Genomic DNA, 19840 nt, shown 5'->3' on the forward strand with positions numbered 1-19840 from the left:
GCTATTATTTGGACATACGGAGTGTATGGGATCAGAAAAACATCTAGTATTTTCACAAGATCTTCCTCTGCCTACATAAGCTATGGTCTCTGACTGTCTTGCGGAATTCCCTGATTCGGACACTTCATCTTGCTCAAACTCGTCTGTTCCCAATCTCTCTTCATGAATACGCTCTATTTCTTTACGTATTTTTCGGCACATGGCTATTATACAATTTTGCTTATCGTGTCTCCCTTCTGATATATTCTGACTCCATCTTGTAAGAATAAGCATTGCATTCGGGTCTACCCCCGGACGATCTTGATTTCTGATTACACAGTTTATGAGGAAACGTAACAGTTCCCCCTGTATCTCTACTTTCTGGAATTCCATAGCTCTGTTAATACATCCTGGATCTCGTCCTGTTTGAACAAAATGATATATGTTATCTAGATGCGTAGTCATCCCTGGTAACCTTGCTAAATATTCTGCGGCTCGCCTGATACGTAATGATGCCAGGACCATTTCGTCCTCTTTACCAACCACTGGGTCATATCTACAATTTACAAGGAGTTCTTTAAGCGTACGTTCACTTACGAATTTAGGTGTACGTGAATGCGCTGACTCTTGAAAGACAAGTTTATTTATTCTAGGTGGTGTAAAAGTACTGCTAGCACCTCCCGTGGCCCTATCTGGGGCGTCGGGTGTGAATGGGTTTGTTGAACGTGACACAGTAACTATGGGTGTCGATACCTCTGTAGAGTCGACTGCGGAGACAGATGCGGAAACAGATGTGCTTGCCGAAGCTTGTATCGGGACTTGCTGTTGCACGGGGACAGATACCTGATCCTGACGTTGGACCCCTCCGCCAGACGGTCTATGTGGTGTGGCGTTAGCATACTCGGGAGCTGCATCGTCTAGATATGAGGAAAGAAAAACATCTTCTGCGGTTCTGGGATGCCCCTTTTGATGTACCTTAATTGGAAATAATGGGGGTGGCAAGTCTTTTGGTATCTCTGGAGCAGCCTTAGGTAGTCCTTCGGCTAGAAGGGGATACATACCATTCATAAGAGCATTTCTTTGTCTATTCACTTGTTCTGATTTCACTCGGATACCTTCCTCAATTAATAGATTTTCTTGAACTTTATTTGAACTTTCTTTACTCCTCTCTTCTTGTCTACGTGCTTTTTCTGTTCGTCTATGAGATTCTTTACGCCATAACTCAACAGCGTCTTTCTGTGACTGTCTGACCTTTCTTTTCCATAACTCTTCCTCCACTTTCATGATGCACTCTGCATCCCAGGTTCCCGCTGTGGGCCACCTTTGACTTTCCGGTAATCCTTTGGTATAATCTACCCATAGATCAAGAAACAATATGGCATCTAAGCCATGTTTATGGTACATGAAATGCCCTGGAGTGTCTCTAGGAGGAATAGGAACTGCTTCTTCAAGCACCCCTTTTCTGGTAGTAATCTGTCTTAACTTCGAGAAGAGCGGCATATTTACAACTGATCTGATACTTACTCTTGAACTTGCTTAATACGAGAAACACAATAATGAACAGTGAACAATGAACAGTCATTCATACCACAATATGCAAGACATTTCTGAATACTTTAAACTTTAAACATTAAACATTATAACAATGGTCGACAATGATGACAGTCTGCCTAACTAATCACCACGCTGAATTCTTGACAATAACTGAATACTTCGGAATACTTGATATACTGCTAAACAGTACATATACACTGCTAAACAGTGCAGACCGGATTTGTGTACCCAAATCCGTCTTGACCGGCACAACCTATGTGCGCGTCAACACGCCTCCCCGGCGATGGTACTCACCGAGTAGCTCCTTGAAACGGAAGGCCTCAGAGAATGGACAGGACTCGATAACTGCGGACATCGGACCCTCTGGACGTCGGGATTTCGGAAAACCTGGTGGGCCTCTGTATACCTCGGATCTTGCTCTCTCAGCTAGGCTCTGGTCGGGATACTTCGCACTTCTCACCGCCTCGTCTGGGTTGATCGCAGCCTCAGTCGCCCCCGCTTGACCGGAGGGAGCTTACAGGAAATCCTGCTGGTACGCGTTTTATGGTCCGTCCAGCTGTGGCAGGAGACCGGGCCTGCAACGCACCGCCGGCGCGTGAGATGAGAAAGTGTCCCTGTTCGGGCGCCATTATGTGGTAAATAAAAATAAATATTACCGGACTGAATTTCATGCGGAATCTTAAATTAAAGTAAATAGCTCAAAATAACAAGAGGCAGAATCCGTGGTATAAGAGGTTTTCTAATGGGCTTTATTCCATTCAAAATGGCCGACTCGAGTCGCGGTCCTCAGGTTCCGTCACCACGAGGGTTCAGGAAGTGAAGTACAATAATTCATTAACAGACATGTATTTTTATAATAAGTGCATTACAATGAAACGAATGTAGAAGGCGTAACATTTGATAAGAAAAGTGACAAAACAGTGACATAATCGAAACTAGGCGTAATAAGGAATAAAAGAAACATGATTGGTTAGAATTATCAGACATAGGTGGATCTATAAGATAATACTTGGCATAGATGCGCGCGCGGCAGCATGACGTGTAATTGACGTGCAACTAGGGGGTGAAGGGGACTTGACATTTAGCTCTACATGTGGAGACGAGAAGTCTGGGGTCAAGTCAACCTAATCCCAAATCATATCTAACATCCTATGTTTAAAGAACTATGTTATCCACAAGGAAGAACTCTCGGACAGAATCTATTCTATACTGACTGTGTGCGTGTACAAGCGTCTAAGTGTCTATATGAGATGCGAGGGATAGAAAACTTTCCATGGCAACAGGGCTATGAATCACTTGCAGGAGGACGGAAAGGCTGAGTCCTTTGCTTGTGAGCTAAAGGAAATGTTTACCTAAATCACTGGACAGGAATGCATCGGCTGAAGAGTAAAATAGATAATTCGAAGGTGAAATACAACTTCTTGGCAGACAGGCGAAAACTGGCCGAGGCAGGCACCGTTAGCTGCACAGGGAGTAGGACAAAGTTCATGGATACAGATGCGAGCTCAAGCTGAAGCTGTCAAAGACAGAGAGCAGGGAAAGGCTTTGAGGACAGAATCGGGCCTACTTGCCTGAACTGTAAAAATGGAGTAACTTAGCCATCTAAAGTCGGTGGCCTTTCATACTTAGGAATCGAATATCCAGCCCATTGATGGCGGATCTGACAGAGAACATGTCGACGGTAGACACACATATGTTTGCGTCTTAGAAACTGGAACTGGAGGGAACATACATGTACTTGTAACATGCATATAGAACCGTTGGGGTCCAAGATAGGGGACATAACTGATCAGGAAAATCCACATTTCCACAAGTGTGTGACCGGCATTAAAGAAGCATCCGTGTCATTCACACTCACTCAAACCCGTAGAAAAAAAGTCGCTGTATTTCTCCTGATTGTGGAAATTATTCAAATTATTAAAATACATTCTCTCCGTATTTGTTTTAAACATCCATACTCCTTACCCCATTCTGGGAGAGGTTACACTCCACATGGGACCTCACCGTACATCGGGGTAGCCCTGTAGTCAAACACTGCATTGTCAGAAAGGTTTTTACCGGCCGTGTGAATCAGGTTTATTATGCGGTACATTTAGAAAGCCCAAACGGTAAACCAGAATGAGGGAAGGGAGAAAAGAAAATAGAGAGAAGGTGAGAATAAAGATGGAGGGCTACGCCCGAGTGAGGTAGCGTTCTCTCATACCTTAAGGTTGCTGTTTTGCTGCACAATTACTCACGCCATCAATGGTCCTGCCCCGAGTCTCGTCCTACTTGGAGGGGGTTCCCACCGCTTAGAGCAACAAGTGTTCCGCGGTAGCAGTATTTGAAGGGGAAATAGTTCTGATTGGGGACGCATGGCCCTGCCCATTTCCGGGGTCGCGTAGTCCGAGTCATCGCAACTTTTGATGGTATCTTGGGTAATGTAGTTCCTTACTTGTAGTCTTACGCTATGTTTGTAGTAGGATATTAACGCTGACTATTATAATAGTGAGGTATTCAGATCTAATAGTTTTATTCAAATCGAATGACTATGATAAGGATGGTTAATCCTAACCCTTTTTTGGTGGCTTGATCTACGTCAAGGAGACTAGTAAAAAATAAGTGCCAGGGCTCTAGTCAGAAGGCCAATGCAGCTTGAACCACACATTGACCCTGCCATGCTGCCAATGATAGTAACAATGCAACTACTAACCATCACGCTCCTACAAGTGTGACAATTCGGACTACTTCAGGCCCCCAAAGCTATAAGAATGGCTTGGACTGCAAGTAATAGTCATTTTTAAAGTATATTACAGAAATAATTCGCTGTTGTTGTGGTCATCTCTAAAGTAGCCAAACAGCGCTTCTTTGTGGCAGGCTGTCACAAGCGCCGGCACTGACAACTAAGTGCCAGTGCTGAGCACTGGAAATCACTGGCTCAAGTTAAACACTGGGATGGGTGAAACGTTTGTCATGCTTACGGGCAGCAAAACAGTTAGGGAAGCCGTTACATTGCTCCTGTCAGCAGAAAGTAAGACTGTCCAGTTTAGTGCGGCACGTTTTAAATGGGGAGCTCAGGTTTAAGGTGCCAAATCTGTGCGTCAATCAATGGTTTTCCCTGTATTTTTCATGTTTATGATATTGGTGTGTTTTAATATACCTACGTTTTTCTATTTTAAAGCCTGTGTGCCAAACAAAAAAATATGGTGGCAATGGAAATGCATAAACCACTTTTTTTTCCAGAATCCTGTCTCCCCTGCATCATGCAAAAAGTTTACATCTAATGAGTACAGTGTGGAAGTGAGCATGCCCCAGCACTTTGAAGTCCCCAAAAATCTCATCATTCCAGTGTCGGCAGAGAGCAGAATCCGTTCTAACCTAGACACAAGCCTGGGTCCGCTTGGGCAAGAGGCAGGTAGGTGACTGATTCGTGGTTATATCCCTTCATGTGAGCATATGTCAGTGAATCGTGGTTTTCATTGGTTGAGACCACAGGCATGTACTTTTTCACCTGTGGGTTGCATGCTGGACTATCCAGAAAGTTAGAGCAAACAGCTTTCGGAGCTCTTAGGTGTCAGAATCATTAGGAGTGAGAATTAATTCGCATATTGATGATATCACTGGAAGTTACGTCATAAAATTCATCAAAAATGCTCAAAATATAATGTTAAAACAACAAAACACCTTCAAACGTTTGGAAAACATAGAAATTAAAGTCAAACTGAAAGAATAACATGCGCTGGGTCTAGATGGAAAACCAGTTATGTGAACTCTGCGTGCTGTAATGACAAGAACTTCTGTGTCGGGGTGGGGAGACTTCCTGCAGACTCTTCAGCTTTGAGGAGCTGTTATAAAGCAGCAGAGGTCTGACTGAAGTCATATTTAGGTCGAACCTGTGCAGCGCATGCTTTGCTCTGTGAGGCATGCTGTATTGAGGTAGAAACTTGAAGCTCCGCCCACTCTCTGCTCATATTTTTCATTGGCTTGGGTTATTGTCCTTTAGAAACTGTGGCTTTTCATTGGTCAATAGGCTTAGTAGTACCTCCTTAGTACTACCTTGTCTCATTTTGTATGCTCCCATGGCGACACCCCCTGTTACATGTGTTGTTACTCGGTAGGCTTTAATTACAGCCTCCGACCACTATTTCCTTAAATTGTTTTCACCTGCCTGCTGTTGCAGGCAAGACACGCTCTCTCCTAACGCTTTATTTCTTTTTATATAGCTCAGCACGCCACAGTGACAGCAGCGCCTTTGGTTTATTTGAAGCGCCGAATGCGGGCACATGTTTTTTTCCTCCACATATTTACACTTTTATGTTGTTGTTTTCAAGTGCCCCATGCTGCGCTTTTACGATAATGGAGGCCACGCCCCTTTCTTTGGATGACATGCGTCTAAAGGAAGGCCCTCTGCTGTTATTAAAGTGAAAGCCCAATATGGGGTGCTTGTAAACAGCAAGAAATATTTGCAATGCAATGGGTCTCTCATTTGAGAAAATTTAAGCTATTGCCATTTACAATGCCAATAGCTCAAACTCTCATAAATGAAAGATCTATTGCATTGCAAATGCTTGTTTTGGTCTGGTTCTTGCCAGTGCTTTAAATAGGACGGTACTGTAGGAAAGTAGTATCGGCTGCTAATGGTTACCCCCGCTTTTTGCTGATGTCTCACTGTTTTTGGACTAGTCTGACTGGGATCCTGCTATCTGGGACCCCAGACTATCTGCTTTCTCCCTTAAATTGCTATATATGTACTTTATGTACACTCCAGATTGGATACTGGGATACCCTTATCACTCCCTAGTATATGGTGTACCATGTACCCAAGGCATAGGTACCCCAGAGGCCTCCCATTGGCTGAAGCATGTATTATGCCACCCATGAGAGGCCATTCAAAATGACACAACAGTCTGCTACAGCAGCCTGTGTAAGATGGTGCTTGCACCACTTACTTAGATATAGGTTCACTACAGCTCTCTAAATCACTACACTTAAAAACCTATCATTCACCCCTGTGGCAGGCCTTCCCAATCCTGAAGGCAGGGTGCTGGGTTTTATGTTTGTGGGGGCCCCTGCATGAGCAGAGCCCCTCTGCGGCCTTCGGAGACCATTCTCCGGGGTTGTCTGTGATGCAGCCAGACATATTGGTTAAGGTGCATTATAACTAGTGCTCCTGGTTTTATGGTATTTATTTTTTGGCCATTTCCATCTGTATTTATCCATATTTATTTTTTGGTCATTTATCTGTATTTATCCATATTTATTTTGTGTTTTGCGCATAAATGAAGTTGTAAAAACTGTACATTTCCATATCTATTTAACTGATAGATGCGCACTCATACTTTGATGTCTGTCATGTTTTAGCTATTTAAGCTGCCAAATATTACTTAACAATACATCCACTGGTAAATACTAGCATTATACCATAAATGTATGTTGACATATGCCGTTATTTATAGATATTTCATTCTGTTATTTAAGTTTCCCATGCAGTCCATCTGCTCAGCTGCTGGACGATAATTCATGAAAGAAAGCACAGAGAGTCACTTAAAAGAAGCACAATAATCTGTATTTATCCACTTTTAAAAATAAATGCAGACAGAAAACACATTGTTTTCTGTCTGTATTTATCTGTAAAAATCCGTAAAAATGTAAAACAGGGAGCTCTAATTATAACCTTGCGGTAAATGCTAACTTTAAAACAGCTGCTTAGAAACATGTTGTGTTTGGTGTCAAAGACCTTGGAATCAACAGGTGTGGGAGGTATGATTCCACCCTTTTGAAACCACTACTGTGGGTCACCGGTCTACCCGGTACCATCTTTCTCGACCCGGGCAGCACAAAATGGATGCTGCCTGCCACAGATACAATTCTCCTCTCCTGCTGCTGAGCCAATCTCGAGCAGAGGATGGCATGACAATAGGCATCCTGTCACAGGGAGGTGTGACCACCTCCCAGACAGGGTTTAGTGTATTGGGGCTGGGTAGGTGCACTCTGAAAGTGCCAGAATGTCTGCACTGGGGGCACATTTGGTGTCCCTGTCCATAGTCCAGCTCAAATCAGTTCGGGGAGCCATTGGCTCCTGCTCTGGCCTGACACTGGACAAATGACATGGGTGTAGCCATCCCTCTGTCCTGCCCCTCCCCTAGGAGGGTCCCCTTAATCTGTCCAACCCTTTCCCATGGATATAAAGTGGGTTACCTGGCTACAAGACTTTAAATTTTACCTGGATAAGATTATACTAAGAAGAAACCAAGTACTTTGACTGCCTGCACGATGCTGGACGACTGAAGCATCTCCCTTGGAGTAAAGGAGTTACTACCCTGCACTAGCAGGCACCTAAGCGCATCTGACCGACTTGCATCTCCCAAACTCATGAGGACTCCGAAGATTTCAGCAACACAGGAGGTGGGTTTCCAAAGGTTCCTGAGGTTGATCTGCCCTCTCAGTGATTCTGAGACCAGTATCCCTCATGGGGACTGCGTGACCTGAACCCCTGTGCATCGTGTACATTTGCAAGTGCATATGCTTGTTGGCAACTCCTGAGCTTGTGCGTTGGACTCCAAGTAGTCCTGACCCGAGCAGTATTTGCACTGAAGAAATCCGGCCTCCTCGCACTGAGTGCTCCATGGGCTTGTGCTTTGCAAACTTGCTTGAGGTCTCCTCGCGATCCCTGGTCCGTTGGCCTGTGGGACCTGGAGAGGGTCACCTTGTTTGTTATTGGGCTTCCCTGGTTGCTCCAGAGATGCCCTGACTCCCCATTGCTTGGAGAGTCCCCTGGACCTTGCTGTTTCACACCGTTACCTGTTTGACCTTACTGCATGGGTTGCATTTGCCAAGGCTTGTTGGGGCTCCAGCCGGACATCGATCCCTCAGTACTTGACATCCTTCGTGGGACAGCTCACCTCCGAATCCTGGTCATCATCGACATCTCCTGGTCCCCGTGGCTGCAGAGTCAAGCATCCCTTCTTCGCACCTGAAGCACCCGACATTGGTTGGCATTCGACTACCGAGCCCCTGGTCACCTGAAGTGACCCAGTCTCTGTCCCCTCTGCTTTCAGGTTCCTCTCACCTAGAATCCAGGCTTGGATTCCACCGGACACTCTTCGCCTTCCCGGCAGCAGTACTTCTTCGCAGCTCTCCATTGAAAACGACGAAGGTTTCTGACACCACTTGAACCCTATGCACCGGGCTCCTCTGGGATAGGTAACACGGGTACCTTGGTACTCACTGGTGCATTGGCTCTAGAACCGCCTATGTTCCAAAGGTTTTGTTTGAAGTCCTCGTATAAGTGTCCTTAAACTATAACTTTGCAACCGCGACTTTCTCATAGAGTTGTACGAAGCACGCAGTCGTGTTTCCTCACTGCACCCGTCCTCCGTGGGCTTCCTCTGTAACTACCTTTGGTGGTTCCTTGGGGTCCCAGTGATTCTACGTGCTCTAGGCACTGTGTCTAGTCAAGTCGTGATTGTTATACCATTTTTTTAGTATATGGTTCGGTCTCCCCCTGGAGCCAGCTGTGTATTGTGCTACTTACGAATGTTCTATTGATTCAGTATTGTGTGCTTTGTGTTCTAATCGCATGTAGAGACTAGTAGAGAGTGTTATATTAATAAATACATATTTTATATAACTACTGTGTGATTCTCCTTTCATTTAGTCATTCAGGAAGTGTTATTCTGGTAAAACAAGCTGCTTTACATTCCTTCAAGATTAAGCCTGAAGGCTGCGCTCCACAGCTACCACTAGGATAGCTTTCTAAAGGTAATCTTTGACCTCATACACCATAAGGGTTCTGTGGACTGGTACAGGGTGCCCACTTTAATTAGTGGACTGCATATACTAGGCCACCTTCCAACAGGTACTGCCTGGTACTGAGTACTGGCACTTTTTTATTTTCAGAGGGAGCGTACCAGCACTTCTCATGAGAGACACAATACTTTTAATTAAAGAGTACCAGAAACAAGTATGTACTCTGGTAGAGAGTACCTGCACCTCTATTTTTCCATTTCAAGCACTGGTTCCTACATTCCTAACCAGGTATAAGACGAGTGAGCACTCAAGCTAACCATTACATGTATGTCACACTCATTTTCAGTGACACTTGGGCAGTGTTACATTTTTATTAAAAGGTGCAGATCTAAAAAATAAAAAAAATGTAGGAGTCCACCACCAATGGTGCTATGTACTGGACTTCCGAGACACTGAGACCACCTTAGCCTTGATTCCAACTCATGTCGCTTTCCTCCAACACCCAACACTACCTGTCTTTTTATCTCCGTCTTGAAGGTTCTTTTTCACCCCTTCTTTCTGTTTGCCACTGTTTTTCTCCCTTGCTGTTCCTTCTTCTTTTTCTCTTTCCTTCCTTTCGATCTGCGTTAAAATCTAATGATGACAAATAAGACCCAGTATTCACACTAATTACAGATGCTGACCACTTGCAAGCATCGACACAAATTAAGCCCTGCTGAAGCCTCTAAGCCTTCAGTCTACAATGCTCCTACTTGGGAGCTGTGAAATTTACCACAGTTTTTCTTCTTTTACTGTCTCGCTATTCACCATACATATATATATATATATATATATATATATATATATATATATATATATATATATATATATATATATATATATATTCACTTAAAAAACCATAGGTTTCACACATGTTATAGTTAGCTGGACATTTCACTCGTAAAAAACCAATGAAATTCCCCCGTTATAGTTAGTGCAGGCAACTATAACTCACGCGACCGCAATCCTCTGCTGATGACGTCAGATATTACATCACTGTATTTAGACACTTATTTACCCATGTATTCTTCCATTAATCTTTAGCTATACATATCTTACAAATATTTATTTTTCATAAAGACACATATGTCATCAGTGATGTAGTATCTGACATCATCAGCAGAGGAATGCGGTCGCGTGAGTTATAGTTGCCTGCACTAACTATAACGGGGGAATTTCATTGGTTTTTTACGAGTGAAATGTCCAGCTAACTATAACATGTGTGAAACCTATGATTTTTTAAGTGAATTTGCAAGGTTTTTTAAATGCTAATTCGTAACTATAACGTGTGTGAAACCTATGTTTTTTTCAGTGAATTTGTACGTTTTTTTAAATGCTAAGTTATGTATGTATTTATTTATTTATTTTTCAGGTTTTTCACCATGCGCGCACCGTGCGCGCACGGTGCGCTTCACACACCGTGCGCGCACGGTGCGCTTCACACACCGTGCGCGTGCTGTGGGCGCTCGGTGCGCTGTGCGCACCGAGCACCCACGGTTCGCCGTGCGCGCAACGTGCGCGCACCCCGCGATTTAAAAAAAAATAATAATAATTGTATTTTTCACCCTTGGGGGTCCTTCTGTGACCCCCTGACCAAGGCTAGGGGGTCAGGAACTGTCCACTCTGCCCCCTTTTCACGTTCTCCACCGTTTTTTTTCACCCCCTCAGACTGCGAGAGACAAAATGGCGGCCGACACTTTCTGGTTTCGACCGATTCGAATGTTTACCGACATCTAACAACCAATCAGAATTGCGCTCGCGCACGGCAGGGTGCGCGCACGGTGCGCGCATATAGATATTGATATGCTTTTAAATGCTATTTTCTCAGGAAATACTGAACAGATTTACACCAGACCTGCAAAAGGCACTTCCTTGACCTTATGGCTACCTCTCTGCCAAATTTCACATAATTCTGTTCAGCCGTTCGGGCTGTAGCTGCGACTAAAGGTCCTATGGAAAAATGCATGGGGAAAACGTGTTTTGGGACCCCCCCTTTTTCTCGGCCCCCGCTTGACGAATCACCCCGAGACTTTCAGGGTAGGAGCTGAACGGAGCGCCCCATTAGTTTTAAAAATTTCGCGAGGATTCGTCAACCGGCACCAAAGTTATTCCAAATAGAATTTTGAGATTTCCTATGGAAACTAGGTTGTAACTATTACTATCTACTGGCGACCGCCAGTAGATAATGTATATATATATATATATATATATATATCTGCCTCTATGTGCCCAAGATTCTTTGTGACACTATGAAATAGCTTACCAGTGTCATCCTGTGCCTGATACATCATCAATAAAATGATAAAAAATCATGTTGGTGTAGGTCAGGGCCGGACTGGGAACCCAAAGCAGCCCTGGCAATTTTGGGAGATCGGCCCCAGGCACTGCTGCTTTTCTTACTGGGGGCCGATATTGCAGCGCCACTTGAAAACCAGCCCCAGTTCCAAACCGGCCCCCAGCACTGATGCTTTTGTTACTGGGGGCCGATATTGCAGCACCGCTTGAAAACCAGCCCCTAGGTAACAAAACCCGCCCCCAGCACTGATGCTTTTGTTATTGAGGGGTGATATTGCAGCACCGCTTGAAAACCAGCCCCCAGGTAACAAAACCGGCCCCCAACACTGATGCTTTTGTTACTGAGGACCGATATTGCAGCACCACTTGAAAACCAGACCCCAGGTAACAAAACCGGCCCCCAGCACTGATGCTTTTGTTACTGAGGACCGATATTGCAGCACCACTTGAAAACCAGCCCCAGTTACAAAACCAGCCCCCAGCACTGATGTTTTTGTTACTGAGGACCGATATTGCAGCACCACTTGAAAACCAGCCCCCAGGTAACAAAACCGGCCCCCAGCACTGATGCTTTTGTTACTGAGGGCCGATATTGCAGCACCACTTGAAAACCAGCCCCAGTTACAAAACCGCCCCCCAGCACTGATGCTGTTGTTACTGAGGACCAATATTGCAGCACCACTTGAAAACCAGCCCCAGTTACAAAACCGGCCCCCAGCACTGATGCTTTTGTTACTGAGGACCGATATTGCAGCACCACTTGAAAACCAGCCCCGGTTACAAAACCAGCCCCCAGCAATGATGTTTTTGTTACTGAGGACCGATATTGCAGCACCACTTGAAAACCAGCCCCCAGGTAACAAAACCGGCCCCCAGCACTGATGCTTTTGTTACTGACGGCCGATATTGCAGCACCACTTGAAAATCAGCCCCCAGGTAACAAAACCGGCCCCCAGCACTGATGCTTTTGTTACTACGGACCGATATTGCAGCACCACTTGAAAACCAGCCCCCAGGTAACAAAACCGGCCCCCAGCACTGATGCTTTTGTTACTGGGGGCCAGTATTGCAGCACCACTTGAAAACCAGCCCCAGTTACAAAACCAGCCCCCAGCACTGATGTTTTTGTTACTGAGGACCGATATTGCAGCACCACTTCAATCAATTTCAGCTTTATTTCGACATATTTTGTCATAAAAGCAACATACATAAATAAAACATAGTACACAATTCAAATTTTCCAGGCAATGGTAAGGGAGTCAGTCACATTCAATTTTATCACAGCTGTGCTAAAAACATATAAGTTAGTTAAAAAGCCAGATAATATATAAAATTATTATAATACATTTTACAAAGGGGGAAAAAAATAAAATTCATAATGTCAAATCAAGCAAGAACATTAACTAACCAGCCTTTAAGTATTATAGCTTACAACCTTTCTTATTCCTTATAAGATATACATTGAATAGGAATCTGCTTAGACCAAAGACTATTAATTGCGAAGTATTTGCTTTGAATGTACGTTCTGCCTCTTTAAAAAACCTAAACCCCAAATTTATACACAGGGGTTTAATCCATCGAACTCTTGGCTTTTTGTAAGCTGGGCAGAAAAACAGTACATGAGCATCATTTTCTTTTGCTTTTTGTGCGCAAAGGGTGCACAATCCACTTTCATCTTCATTGCCCCTCCAACTACTAGTGTTTTCAGCAATCTGTAGAACTCCATATCTATATTGTAGATACAGTGTTTTGGCTAGCGGTGGTCTTATCTCATCCATAAATTGTTCGAATATAGGAGTGTCCTTAACAGATAAGAATTTCTGTGACAATGTACCCAGTGTAGTGCTAGTAGATACTTCGTTCTTTACGTATGCCCAAAAAGCAGATTTCAAAAGATTTTTTGAAGTTGGTAACATATTCTGCGGGTTTTCCCAAAAATGAAAAAACCCAAGCTTTTTGAACCACTGGGAGATATGTTTTAACCAAAGGATACTCCTATATTCGTCAATCCTGATTATTTCTAGCAGTCCATTCTTGTAGTCACTCAACTCAGGGGTTGTCCATAATCTAATCCAATAGAGTAATGGCCTAAGTGTGGCTAGATGATCGGTTCTTTTAAGATTAATATCCAGAAAAACTGGAATTATCGGTGTTCTTACTGGTATTTTAAGTAACCTGCGTATGAAGGTGTTCTCTTCCTTCCTGAAGGTGTTATTGCAGGAATAACCCCAGACTTCAGCGCCATAAAGCGCTGCTGATTGGGCCTTTGCTTTGAATAATTCAAGTGCCGGCGTAATTGATTTAGATTGGCTACTGCCGTGCACCTTTAGGATGGGCATTGAGTTTTGTTTTAAAATTAAATTACTTTTTTCCAATTGCCCTTTCCAATTAGGCATACTATCCAGCATAATACCCAGGTAATTAAAACTCTCGACATATTCCAGCTTCTGGTTATTTAAGGCCAAATTCTTTCTAAAGGATTTCTGAGGGTTTATGGACATGTACTTTGTTTTAGATGAATTGATTTCTAGTCCCTTTTCCACACAGTAATTGTTAAAAGTATTTACTAGGTTTTGTAAGCCTTGCGGAGTTTGCGAGATGAGAATTGTGTCATCAGCAAAAAGCAATGCGGTGACTACCTCGTCTACTAATTTCGGGGAATCATGTTTACAATCTTTTAAATAATTAGGTATATTGTTAACATATAGAGAGAAGAGTGTAGGCGCCAGCACACACCCTTGACGGACGCCCCGATCCACAGGGATCTCTTTTGAGATTTCTCCTCCCTTACCACATCTAACTCTAGCATAGTTTCCTGTGTGGAGTCTAATTATTTCCTTGAGTAGCTCACTAGGGACTGCGATGTCATTGAGAGTGGACCAAAGTAATTTACGGGGTACAAGGTTGAAAGCAGCCCTTAGATCGATAAATGCTACGTACAAACTTCCCTTTCTTATATTAATGTATTTCCAGCAAATACACATAAATCTAAATACTTGGTCTACTGTGCTGGTTTTTAGCCTGAATCCTGCTTGATATTTAGTTAAAATCTGTTCCCCTTTTATCCACGATAAAAGTCTGTTTAAAATATGTCTGGCGAAAGTTTTTTGTAAAAGATCGATTAAACTGATAGGGCGGTAATTTGCTGGGTCGTAGCGATCCCCTTTCTTAAAAATTGTAACAATTTCAGCCCCTTTCCATGAATCAGGAATTGGTGTCCCGGCCACTATAGAGTTACATAGAAAATTAATGTAGGGTCCCCAAATTCCTGCATCATGCTTTAGCAAGTCACCAGGGATTTTATCGGGACCTGGTGCTTTGCCCGTTTTAATAGCCTGTAGTGCCTCAACAGTTTCTTCAAGGCTAAAATATAAACGGGTATTATTATCAAATAATCTATTTATCTCGATGTCATCCGTGGCCATCTCCTCATTTGTAGTGCAATATAATTTGGAGAAGTGATTGCACCAGGTTTCTTCATCAAGATATACATCCCTAGATGATCTGCCTTTTTTATTCCCTTTGGAGATTAGGTTCCAGAATGTGGCCTGTTCTTTCTGGTGGGCTGCAATTAAAAGGTCATCCCAGAGAGCCTCATCCCAGGCTTTTTTTGCTTGGGACAATGTCTTTTTATATGCTAGTCTACTGTCTTTAATTCCCTGTGCGTCCTTTGCTTTTACAGCCTCAATCAGGTCGATTTTAGCATTGCGACAATCTTTATTGTACCATTGGTTTGTTGTCGCTAAATAATTATCTTTCTGGCTCTGATCCTTTTTGTAGCTTTTACTTAAATGAGGAATCAGTGCATCTACACGTTTATAATGTAAATTTAGGACATCCTGGGTACCTAGAACAAGCATATGACTTCCCTCCAATATATCAGCAAATGAGTTATATATATTTATCATCGTTTCATCTTTGGCCAGAATGTGAGGCCACTTAATAGCACGTCTGTTATTGGAAACCTGGTGTTCTCCTACCGGGACATTTAACATGTCTATCTTGTTTGTTTTTTGTACGAAAGGTTCTGAATGTAACCATAGATGGAGGGGGAAATGGTCGCTCTCTGTTCAATGGTCTATTTTAAAATCTATTATTAGATACCATAGATTCATGGAAGCCATTAAAAAGTCTATATGAGACCTATAATTTCCCCTACCGAAGGTTGGAGCCGCTGGTCTGTCAGACGGAAAACGGCCATTACACGCCCTTAATTCATGGTTTACTGTAATTTGTAAAATCTGCACAGCTGCTCTTGAATTTTTTACCATATTGTTGGGCTCTAATGACAGGACATTATTAGCTGTATCCTGTTATTCAAATAAAGTATCCAAGCCCAATATCGGCTCATATTGACAGTTAAAATCTCCACCAACAATTACCTGCTTATTTGAACTTAAAGTATTTAAAAAGGAGTCAAGGAGGACTATCACCTGTGAATCTTTGCTATGGGGATGCGGTCTATTATAAACATTTATTAAATATATTGTTTCTTTCCCTATGGTTACCATTCTTAATCCCATTATATCTGGGGAATCAATCGGCAGTAATGTGATTTCTGCCTCCACAGTAACCCTTATCCAAATCACCAGACCCCCTGATGCTCTTCCTCTCACAGATGGCACCGCGCTACGACTAAAAGTTTTGTAACCCAGTCTATGAGGTATGTCTATGGCCCAGGTCTCCTGGAGAAGAATGATGTCAAAATTTTCAATATAAGAGCACCAACCCTCATCCTGCATATTCCTGGATACCCCTGCTATGTTCCATGATATTAATCTAACAGGTGGGAATTCGGCTACACCGTCCTCAATAATATGCGGTACATTATTTCCATACGGTGGTGAATTTACGGTGATTGAACCCCCCTCCTTAGTGCGCCCGATACTGCATTGTCTCTTCTCACCCAAGCTATCAACAGTTACCCTTGGATTTGTATAGAGCTCCAAAGATTTCCTAGAGTGGAGTGTCTGGGTTCCATGTGCAGTTACGGGGCCCTCAACCCTTATTTGGGAAATTTCAACACTTGGTTCCACTATGGACAGAGTCATGTTTCCACCTTGGGTTGCTAGCTTAGTCTTCATATCTATCACAGGGGGTGGAGTTAGTCAATCGTTCATATCCAAGGTGCTTAGTGCCAAGAACCTATTATTTGTGTTAATCTGGATAGGTAAACCTTGGAAGTCATTTTGGGATATGCTCAGAGTATTAATCTGCTTGCCCCTAGCTAAATGCTGGTAAAAATAGCCTAAAGGATGTACACCCACACTATTCTCTGTCGGTGCCAATGAAGCTGCTCTAAGTAGTACGGTCGCCACGTGTTGAGGGTACTTGAAATTGACAATTATGCAATCCCCTTTACAAGATTTCCTGGCACTCCCAATCCATGGGACCCGTCTAGTTGATAGAATCTGTTCCGAATAATTGACAGGGAACCCACAATTGTGATTTAGCCACGAAACTGTTTTCCGTTTGAGGGAGTCGTGTGTTTCGTTTTGCGCCTTAGACTGCATAGTGTCTAGAGGTGGCACATTTGTAAGTACTACAACATATGGTTCACATTGAGGGGGTAAATTGGTAGAGCGAGTTTTCTTGGCTTGAACCGTTGTCCAACCTGTAGAAGGTAGATCTGTATCCGGGGCGGATATTTTGTCCGACCTCTGATTGCGTAGTGTAGTATTAGGTGTGAGAATGTTCTCCTTAATCGGGACTTGTACATTTCTTCTCTCTTGCTCATTTGGCCCACCCTGTGAATTGGTCTGAGTGATAGTCAATGAGGATAGGGAGCCACCTAATCTGAGCACTTCTGCTGATAGTATATCTATTTTTTCCACTAGTGGTTTTACCACTGCCTCTAATTTGTCCTCAAAGGCCTTAATAATACAGGACATAGTATTTGTTGAAAATATATCATTGCCACAATTTTCAGTCATAGTCCCCTTTTGGGTGAAGGGTTTTTTTGGGGTAGCTTCACAATTCGATTTATGCTGAGCCCCACCTCTATTTTGTTTCATTTTTCTACACTCCCTTACAGCCCTTTTTTTTAGGGAGCATTCTGGATGAGGATCAATTCTAGTTTCATCCAACAAATTCAGGGGTATTGTGTTGGGGTCTACAGGCGTAGGTAAAAGACACTCTAAGACTACAGGAGACTCAGGGAGCGCCATAAACTCTGTTAACAAACACTCAGTCGCTGGGACATTAGGTGCCACAGTATTTGCAATGGTATTACCACTGTTACTCAAAGAGTCTGAATCGATGGAAGTATTATTTTCGCGGCCCAATGACTTCCTTCTATCCTTGTTAATTTGGCTTACTACTTTCACAAGGTAGTTATCCATAGTTGAATATTTCTTTGCCATAAGTTGACAATATGGATCACAGTTAAGTTCAGAGCCCTGTTGCTTAACTGTCTATGGCCACCCTAAATGCCCTGCGCTTCGGGATATATTACTTAAACTATCACCACATTTGCGACACAATCAATAGTAAATTCTAGGTTGGGACACACACAAGAATGGACCTAACGGCTATCCTCTTATTTAGTTATAAATGCATATATTAGGCCAAGATGATGGGTAAGAACACTATCTAGATCTATCTGCAGTTAGAGTCTCAATGCGTAACAAGAAACCTCTGCCAGTGACAATTGGTAAAGGCACCAGGCAAGCCAGCAACCGATTGAGCACCGTTTACTATATGTCCACTGGTGAGGTCAAAAGACTTTCTAACAAGCTTGTAACCAGACAACTCTCAAGATAGTGCAAAATACAAGCTTGCATGCGTAAATAGCTCCAAAAAACAACAGCAGGTGATATACTGCACAATATGTCCAACCTGGCGTGATCACTTGCCTTAGAGGGGTGGCCCAGCCCGGCCTCCTATGGCGTCTGACGGCCACAGACGGCCCGCCCTCTGCCCGGGCTCAGCCCGGCGCCGCCCGCGCGCCGCCCGCGACGCGGAGGGAGCCTCTGTTTTTTATAGCCCCTCCGGGCGCGGAGCAAGCCGGAAGGAAGTCCTGGCTGGCGCTGTGAATGCCGGGAGCTGTAGTCCCCCCCCACTGCGGCCAACAAGCACTGGTGGCGGCGAGGGGAACCGACAGCGTGTGCGTCCCGTCCCTGGTGGTCTAGCGGCGTTCCTGCGTTCCTGCGGCGTCAAGGCAAGGCAAGGTGAGTCCCCCGCTCCACCGAGGGAGCCTCTGTTTTTTATAGCCCCTCCGGGCGCGGAGCAAGCCGGAAGGAAGTCCTGGCTGGCGCTGTGAATGCCGGGAGCTGTATTTCCCCCCCACTGCGGCCAACAAGCACTGGTGGCGGCGAGGGGAACCGACAGCGTGTGCGTCCCGTCCCTGGTGGTCTAGCGGCGTTCCTGCGTTCCTGCGGCGTCAAGGCAAGGCAAGGTGAGTCCCACGCTCCACCGAGGGAGCCTCTGTTTTTTATAGCCCCTCTGGGCGCGGAGCAAGCCGGAAGGAAGTCCTGGCTGGCGCTGTGAATGCCGGGAGCTGTAGTCCCCCCCCACTGCGGCCAACAAGCACTGGTGGCGGCGAGGGGAACCGACAGCGTGTGCGTCCCGTCCCTGGTGGTCTAGCGGCGTTCCTGCGTTCCTGCGGCGTCAAGGCAAGGCAAGGTGAGTCCCCCCACTTGAAAACCAGCCCCCAGGTAACAAAACCGGCCCCCAGCACTGATGCTTTTGTTACTGAGGGACGATATTGCAGCACCACTTGAAAACCAGCCCCAGTTACAAAACCGGCCCCCAGCACTGATGCTTTTGTTACTGAGGGCCGATATTGCAGCACCACTTGAAAACCAGCCCCAGTTACAAAACCGACCCCCAGCACTGATGCTTTGGTTACTGAGGGCCGATATTGCAGCACCACTTGAAAACCAGCCCCAGTTACAAAACCGACCCCCAGCACTGATGCTTTTGTTACTGAGGGCCGATATTGCAGCGCCACTTGAAAACAAGCCCCCAGGTAACAAAACCGGCCCCCAGCACTGATGCTTTTGTTACTGAGGGCCGATATTGCAGCACCACTTGAAAACCAGCCCCAGTTACAAAACCGACCCCCAGCACTGATGCTTTTGTTACTGAGGGCCGATATTGCAGCACCACTTGAAAACCAGCCCCAGTTACAAAACCCGCCCCCAGCACTGATGCTTTTGTTACTGAGGGACGATATTGCAGCACCACTTGAAAACCAGCCCCCAGGTAACAAAACCCGCCCCCAGCACTGATGCTTTTGTTACTG

At 44.4% G+C, this 19840-nt stretch overlaps 1 protein-coding gene across 1 annotated transcript in view; it reads left to right on the forward strand.

Annotated features, from left to right (window-relative positions):
- Positions 1-19840, forward strand: part of CFAP47 (cilia and flagella associated protein 47) — a 2697962-nt gene that overhangs the window by 1151647 nt on the left and 1526475 nt on the right. The window contains exon 45 of the mRNA XM_085622577.1: positions 4756-4927. Within this exon, the coding sequence (XP_085478703.1) occupies positions 4756-4927 (172 nt within the window). The remainder of the gene's footprint in view (positions 1-4755; positions 4928-19840) is intronic.

Source organism: Triturus cristatus, chromosome 8 (genome assembly GCF_964204655.1).
Source record: "Triturus cristatus chromosome 8, aTriCri1.1, whole genome shotgun sequence".
NCBI lineage: Eukaryota > Metazoa > Chordata > Amphibia > Caudata > Salamandridae > Triturus > Triturus cristatus.